Below are 8,464 nucleotides of genomic sequence, written 5' to 3'. Positions count from 1 at the left end.
CCTTTCGGTAATTGAACAGTTCGATTGACATTGCCTGGCTAAAATTGTGCTTCAAGACAAATATTAAATAAGAAAAGACTTATCTGATTATGTTATGAATAAAAACTAAAAAGACCTTCGTCAATCCAATAGACAAAAGGTCAAATCAAAAATAAAGAAGATGATGAAGAAGATGAACAATTTTGACCCTTATGATTTCGCGTAAGAGAGGTCACGAAACACGAAACATCAACTACAGCGGGCCTATTCGATAAAAAATAAGCCAAAAACCAGATTTATGACTGTAGCATTATGTCTCTTTTGATCGTAAAAATATAGGAATATAAAGTCACGTATGTAACACTCGGAATTGTCGGAATGCCAAAGACTACTGGTATTTTGATTGATTTGAGTGGAACAATCCATATAGGAGATAAACTCATTGGAAAAAGCAAAGAAGCGATCCAAAAGTAAGACCTTTCTATTTTTGTTACAGACGAATATTGACTAATAAGTGTCTGACACTTATTATAGATTAGCTCAACGAAATTTATTTAAGGTCTGGCCCGAATGTTTGACTGCTGAAATCAAACGAATAAAGTGGGAGATACTAAAAAAACCTCCCACAAAATTATAATATCAAAGAATTTAGGGAAGTGACATTTTGTTGATTTGGCGCTCGATAAAACTTTGGCGGGAAAACATGGTGAACGCACGATGTGCGCGTTATTTTTTTTCGCGACAAAACCCCTTTCAGGATAGTCTAGCAAGCTAGACAACTAATTCAGACATAGTAGAAATAAAGCAAAAAGTAACGGAGGGAACAATTTTATACAAACTAAATTCTGTAACAATATAATCATCATCATAATAACGCCTTATATGTGATTGATGTATATTTACACGCATTAATATAAACTAAACGACTCCAGTCTACTGTCAGCCCGAGGGGGGGGGCACTCGTATGATCTGGCCTACGTCATGTGCCGCGCTTAAGGGTGGGATTTTCCCAAGCTTCTTCTTTTATGCAGATTTACAGCCGAGAAGAAATATAGTGCACTATAAGGGTTGGGTAAATCACGAGAAAATGCACTGAAAGGGTACCTTTTCAGCCATATTGAACTGCACTGTAAGGGTACGATTTTGAAAAGCAGATTTTGCGCGGCACATACCGTCGTTTCGAAATCGAATGCCCCCCCCGGAACTGTCAGGACAACTCGGGAAAAGTAATAGTAAAATTGCGTGATATCGTGATCAGAGTTTCCTTGGGAGCCTCTGATAATGAAAAGAAAACAGGACTTATTCTTCTGAATTGCGTCCATTCAGTTGTGTTGTATTCCTCATATGAGAATTGATTTGTATATTTAAAGTGGCTGAGCTTAGTAGTTACTTTTCCACTCAGGATTGGTTCATACCTCTAGTTCAGTGAGAAGAAGGAAAGGTGGCGGCTCTAACTGGTGTGATAAGGTGTTTTTCAAAGAACGAAACCAACATTGTTACCAACATTTGCAGTAAATACCCTAGAATTTCAGCCCACTGAAATTTAATGTTTAATAATTGTATTCCAAAACCATCCCCACTGAATTTTTTAACCTTGGAACAATAGAATTTCTATCCCTTTTGGGATTTCAGTAGGAATTTTAATCCCCGATAAGAAAAAAAGTCCCACCGGGGCTGTGAGACAGGGGTGTAGTAAACAAAGTAACTCTGAAATATTAGAAATAAATGTTTTTCATCCCAACTCCTATTTAAACTAACACCAACTCGATTGACATGGCGATGTTTAAGGTTTTAACTAGTGAAATTACTTAACGCCATTCCTCTAATTTAGTGCGACCGATTAAATAATTATTTTGAAGCAGGAGCCTTACTAATTTTGAATCTGCTACTACAAAAGAATTATAGGAAATTTGTTGAGGAAACTCCACACTAAATTAGATGAAGATCGATAAAAAGTACCTGTACTAATATTCAGAGGAAAATAATCAAGAAGAGCTTTCAAAATAAAACATACGTAATATAGAGGACGTATTAAATTAGAGATTGACGGTGAAAGGGGATGAAGATGGTTTTCGAATTTTATCAGGAAATCTTTGTCAAAATATCAAAAGGCGTTTTTTTTTACAGAATTCTCATTTTACTCATTTTAATATTTCATGAAAAATACTAAAAATCGTTTTTCGTTGACAATAAATGGCGCCTTCCATCTATACTCGTCGATTTGAACTAAATCATTATGTACAGTGTTATCATGAGGATGTAACAGTCGTTTCAGTTTCAAATTTTCCGCTCGCCACTCATCCGCACTGCCATGACCATCATAAAGACCTACATAATGTCGAATGTCAATAACTGGCTTTTTGTATGGAAAAGACCATGTGTTTAAAATCTTAATAATCAAAATGTTTTTGCTAGTGTTCATGATACAGCTGAATAATGACACATCAACTCCACATCTGAGTCCTTCTAACATTTCAGCATACCAAGAAGCATAGCCTGGACATTTGAAAATTTCTAATGTGAAACCGGACCCTGTATTGGCCAAATGAATTAATTTCATAAACCTATTGGAAGACTCTTCTTCCCCACTTTTTCTTTTTAATGGATCATCTCTCACTGGCTCGTTTTCCTCTTCTGAGTCGAATCTACGGTCGAAAAACCAAACCTTCCTCTGTTGCGACTCTTGCTTCACATTATTTTTTGGTGGAGTAGCACATGATGATAATTTATCATCACCAATTTGAGTTTTGTTCAATTTCTCAACCAATGTGACATTTTCTTTTTCAATTTTCAACACCTTTTCTTCAAGATGGCTCAATCTCTCTTTCAAAGCAACATTTTCATTTACTACTTTTAATTTTTCATCCTGCAAAGTCATATGTTCAATTTTCAAGTCCTTTAATTCATTTTGGGCTTTTAAAAGAGCAACTTCAGATTTTAAGTTTTGCATTTTATGTTCACCTTTCAATTTTTCGATTGTCCATTGAAGTCCTGCATTTTGGATTTTGTAATCAACTCTGTCATTTGTATTTAACACCGTATTAAATTGGTCAAGGTGTTCATTCTGTCCAGTTTGATTATCCAATGTAAATCGTTTAAAAGCGTCATTTCCAGATTCTCCAAACTGGCTTTTATCATTGGATCTATTAGCTTTTGCCATACCTTTCCATGAAGACTATCAACCTTAAACACTAATAAATCTAATACAAATCGAATCTTTATCTCTTCATTTGATATTGTCTATTTGAGATTTAACTCTAAAAAAATGTACCATCATGGAAAATTTGTTACGTTTTAAAACGGTCACTTTCTCCTTAGTAGAGGAAAAAATGATCACTGCATCAAAATAGACAGTAATATAAAACCAAGAGTTGTTCTCGAATTTAATGTATTGTTTTCGCACAGCAAAATTTTGTCATTATAAACAAAATGTTTGATGCTTTTATTTGGCCTGCAATAAACAAAACAACAACAAAAATTTTATACGAACACTGGTGATGTTGTAACACGCTTTTTTTTATAAGAAGGGTGTAAATCCATTAATATGATTATCTAAAATATTGTTACAGGATTCTTAGGTTAGGATCCTAATTCAGACTAGATTTAACATTTAGTACATGCGTCTCAAGCATTAAATGAGCCCCCCCAGCGGTTTGCGTGATTGGGACTTTTTTCTTGCGTGATGGCATGATCAAGATTTTGTGCTATTTTTCGCTATTTTTTGCGTGATGACAAATTTTAGCGATTTTCGTGATGCGTGATGGAGAAAATTTTTTTGCGTGATGACATGATTAGGGGTGCCGCTGGGGGCCTCTTAAATGGTAATTTGTGAAAGTAGTGAGCCTTATTTGGGGGTAATTGATAATTTATAATTGAAAATGCTCTAAAAATGGCATTCTTAGCTTCAGCTGTCAAATTCCATGATGGTGGCATTCTTAGTATATTCTTAATTTTTTGGCCATTCTTATAAAGTGTATTCTTATAAAATAAGCGTGTACTTTATTACCTGCTAAATACTTATGCTGCTTGGAAGTCAGTCAAAATTCGAAGCAGTAAAAGATGAAAGAAAAGTCATGCAATAAAATGATCAACACTTTAAAGGAATCCCCTTCCTCAAGGATAAACATAGGCTAAACACCTCACAGATAAGAGGAAAGTTTTGTCCGAGAATGTTCTTTAATGGGATAAATTTTCGCAGGGATTAGATTCCGCGGATTTTGGTGTCGTTCGCAAAAAGTCCCAATGGAAAATTTCTTGAACAGAACTCAAAACATGTCAGATGATTACTTTTAAAATGTTAACTGGCATTAAAGAAGCGCTAATAATGCGTATTTCAACAACCAGTATGTATAATTTGGCAGTAAAAAGACACAAAATCATACAAATTCTAATTAATTAAAAGTCAATGAACTGATGATCACTATATCAGGAAATACAGAGATGGACATAAAAAATCTACCAAGACAAATTTGCGTAAATTCGTAAAGCAGTTTGGACATTCTTTTTGTAGTGGATATTTTCCCTTTCTTTTCTTCACAGGCTAAACAATGCCCAACTACCATACATGTTTGTCTCAAACACAACCAAAGAATCGAAAAACAGCTTACATACACGTCTCAACAAGCTTGGTTTAAACATTCCCAAAGAAAAGATCTTCACATCACTCACAGCTACATATGATTACTTAGCACGGAATAGTTTACGTCCGTACAGCCTCTTATCGAAAGATGCTTTGCTTGATTTTGAAGACCTCCCGAAGGAGGATCCGAACTGTGTGGTGATTGGATTAGCTCCTGAAATGTTCTCGTATGAAGAAATGAACAAAGCATTTCAGTAAGTCGTTTTTTAGATAGGCTGTGAGTTGTAGACTCCACAAAGTATTCCCAGTTCTTGAAACGATTCGCCAGAAAAAAAATCTTTTTTATGGGCTTATACAATGAATTATCGATCCAGAACTAGGATCTTGATCATATAGTTAAGGTAAGGGAAACCCGTTTGGAAGTTTGGACCTTTCCTTTAACAGTGGTTTTAAAATCTTTAAATGTTTCTCTTTATTTCAGGCATGTTTTAAATGGTTGTCAAATCATTGCAGCACACAAAGCACGTTATTATCCAGCTAAAGATGAAGTCCTACGACTAGGCCCTGGACCCTTCGTATCAGCCTTAGAATATGCTTGCAGTAAAGAGGCTAAAGTCATTGGCAAACCATCTCCAAACTTCTTTCAATCAGCTCTGGATATTTTGGGGAATCCAGATGTCAGTTACATGATTGGTGATGTATGTTTGGAAATTCAAATAATTATTCCAGAAATATCTTTTCAAGTACCTTAAAGGAAGAAATTTTGGCGGGAATTTAATTTGGCGGATGACCGAATAGTTTTTTCAGAGCGAATTTAATTTGGCGGATGGCTGGGAAAATTAAATTCGGAGGGAATTTAATTTGGCGGATGGAGGAAAAAGTAAATTTTGGTAGAAACTTAATTTGGCGGATTTTGGCTAAATCCGCCAAAATCTCTTCCTTTAAGGTAGATTGGTAGCTTGAACAACAATAAAATCTGTTATGAAAACTAGATTAGTGAAAGCGAAAAACCCTCAACTATTTCTCCAGTTTTATGACTAGTAATATGTAGGGTCAGCAATTCGGAAAGTGCATCGAGGAGTAAATTATAGAATGAAATATGATACTTACAACAAAAACTTGACCAAAACCTTTTCTTATGGTACCCAGTCCTGTCGATCCTGTAACCAGATTCTTTATCCAAAACAATACGATTATTTGGTTTGCCCGTTTCATTTTTGAATTCTATTTATAATCCTGAAATATAGAAATAAGGACTTACAATCTAAAATGCTCATACTCATTTTATCAAGTGTGCAAAAGACGACATTGAAGGTTCGCAAAGAATGGGTATCCATGGTATCCTTGTTAAAACAGGTAGGTACCAAAGATGACTGGCCCCAGCAATAGACATTTTCATAAATTACGTCACGAACACCACTTGCCTCGTATTCAAACAATTACCACCATGGTAATTATATCCCTTGAGACATTAAATGACTTTTTTATGAATAGAAAGTAGTAATAAAATCCGCTGGGAGTAAGTCACCCTGGCAATAATTTCGAAACGAGGCAAGTGATGTTCGTGAGGTAATTTATGAAAAGATCTCTATTACTTTTCAGAAGGCACCCTCTAACCAACCACAAGATTCTTTTCCAAAAAGTGTCACAACCTTTCATTTACCTTCAGTCTTTTCTTTCTAAAAATTAGTAAAACGCGTTCTAAAATCTTCTAAGAATTTACGTATTGTGGTGGAGCCTCTAATTGGCGGATATCATCGGGGAAACGTGTACTGGATTTTGAAATTAGGTCTAAAGCCCTTAATATAGGGATACTTATCAGAGGTGACCGCCTTTTAGAGTGTCTATCAATTAGAAGTTTTACTGCAAATTCAGATCATTATTAACAATTTAATTTTTTTTTCTTAGGCAAATATCAAACAGGCGATGAAGACAGTTCGGAAAAGAAGCCACATTTCGTTGCAGAGGATTTCAGTGAAGCTGTTGAATTTATATTAAATCAAAAGATGTAAAATTTTATAAAAACCAAGCTATCCAATTCCTTGTCATATAGATATTATTTACAATAATCTTAGTTAATACTTTTGGCTGCAGTTTTCGAAACAAAATAAAATCGAGTTTATCTAAATTAAACAAAATTTTCTACAATATAAGAAAAATCAATCTATGTAAGCATTATATTAAAATTATTCACAAAATCATCAAGAGCAGCCGCCGGCAGATTTTTTGAAATATCTGTTCTTTTTTTCCAGGAGAGTAAATTTAATTGATAAATCTAGGAGAGACTTTCCTCAAAACACCTAGGTAAAATCCAGGGGTCACCTTTAAAACATCTGTTCTTAAAATCCAGGAGCACATTTTAAGGAAAAACACATACAATTTTCCAGCGGGCAATCTGTTCAAAGAATCCAGGAGCTAAATTGTGAAAAACACAACCAGATGCCACAATTCTTTCCAGGGAGCTTCATAATTTTCTTAAAAGGTCTCATTTTCTAGGAGCATTATAACTTTCTTAAAGAATAGCTGTTATATTTTTCCAGGAGCAAAATATTTCTAGAGAACAGATATACATTTTCCAGGAGTCCCATTTTTTCCCAGAACAGATGATATAATCCAGGAGAGCCCAGGATACAGAACAGATAGTTTTTTCCAGGAGAAAGGGACCTCAAGAACAGATATTTCATAATTTCTAGCATGTGGCTGCTCTTGAATCATCATCAATGCTAGATAGATACGAAAGAAGTTCATTCTTTCAGACGGTTGAATATTACCGAACTTTTTCTCTGTAGGAGAGGCTCTACATCCGCAACTTTCCTAGGTATCCAGATTGACATAAGACGTCAAACCAACGTCTAACTAGCATACATAACGTCTATATTGTTAGTTAGGTAAACTGAATATAAAAAAACTTCTAAAGATCTATGTTGTGTATATTTACAATAACAGAACTAGTATTTTATCAATGCAAATATAAACAAACAAACAAAAAATATAATTTCAAGTAACAAAAATAAAAAACACAAACCAAACTCTTTAATATTTTTACATACTCTGTATCTGGTAAAAAACCTCAATACAAATTTTAAAGTTATTATTTTTACATAAGTGTTCCCGTTTCATATCAGACACATTATTATATTGTGCTGATATAAGCAATAAAGGTTTTCTTTTCCTCTTTCTGACCAATCTTGCTCCACATATGTCACAATCCAATGTGAAAAAGCTTGTAGATTAAAAATGATGAGCAAGCAAACAATATCACTCTTATTTAAAAACAAAACATTTAAGAACCTCAGCTACTTGAAATCTTTCTCAAAAATACCTATTAAATAATCTTGGGAATTGAATATCTATTGATCAAATAAACAATGTTAAACTTATTGTAATAATAACATTTCTTTAGATTCAGTGGATTTTCATTTATATTTCCAGGCACACGTTTTCTCTGTACTGTATAAAGGTACCTTATGATCAAATAATCATCCTAAAGACTGTTCTGGTATAAAGGTGTTATACCTTAAGGGAAGAAATTTTGGCGGGAAGAAAATTTGGCGGATTTGTCTATCCGCCAAATTAAGTTCCGACCAAATTTAATTTTTTTCTTTTATGTCCGATTTTTCACAATTTACCCCCGATATCAATGATTTCACCCCGGGGGGGTGTCAGTCCTACTAAGGGTAGGAGAAATAGGAAAATTTCAACTTTTTACCCCCAGAAAGATCGAAATTTGGTCAAAATTGGTCAAATTAGTCAATTATTTAAAAATCCGTCATCCGCCAAATTAAATTCTCGTCAAAATTAGTTTTTTCCCTGATTCGCCAAGTTAAATTCCTTTAAGATAGTTGCTTTAATACCAGAACAAACTATAATTTTCCCAAAAATGAATAATGAGATCTATGAATGGAG

At 34.2% G+C, this 8,464-nt stretch overlaps 1 protein-coding gene across 1 annotated transcript; it reads left to right on the top strand.

Annotated features, from left to right (window-relative positions):
- The first annotated feature begins 287 nt into the window (after nucleotides 1-287).
- LOC136797531 (haloacid dehalogenase-like hydrolase domain-containing protein 2) lies at nucleotides 288-6,638 on the top strand. Its single transcript, XM_067054112.1, has 5 exons — nucleotides 288-449; nucleotides 4,519-4,812; nucleotides 5,040-5,256; nucleotides 5,851-5,914; nucleotides 6,467-6,638. Exons 1-5 carry the CDS (start codon nucleotides 358-360, stop codon nucleotides 6,568-6,570), a joined length of 771 nt encoding a protein of 256 aa, XP_066910213.1. The 5' UTR covers nucleotides 288-357; the 3' UTR covers nucleotides 6,571-6,638.
- The last annotated feature ends 1,826 nt before the right edge of the window (nucleotides 6,639-8,464 follow it).

This window comes from Clytia hemisphaerica, unplaced genomic scaffold, assembly GCF_902728285.1.
Source record: "Clytia hemisphaerica strain Z4C2 unplaced genomic scaffold, Clytia hemisphaerica genome assembly, whole genome shotgun sequence".
Lineage (NCBI taxonomy): Eukaryota > Metazoa > Cnidaria > Hydrozoa > Leptothecata > Clytiidae > Clytia > Clytia hemisphaerica.
Note: the sequence above shows the minus strand (reverse complement) of the source record. Positions and strands in the feature narration are given on the sequence as shown.

Excerpts from the sequence above, each read along its gene's own strand:
- LOC136797531 (XM_067054112.1), top strand. The coding sequence starts at position 358 with ATGCCAAAGACTACTGGTATTTTGATTGATTTGAGTGGAACAATCCAT. Across the intron at positions 450-4,518 it reads AGCAAAGAAGCGATCCAAAA|GCTAAACAATGCCCAACTAC; the intron begins GTAAGACCTTTC and ends TTTTCTTCACAG. Across the intron at positions 5,915-6,466 it reads TGGTATCCTTGTTAAAACAG|GCAAATATCAAACAGGCGAT; the intron begins GTAGGTACCAAA and ends TTTTTTTCTTAG.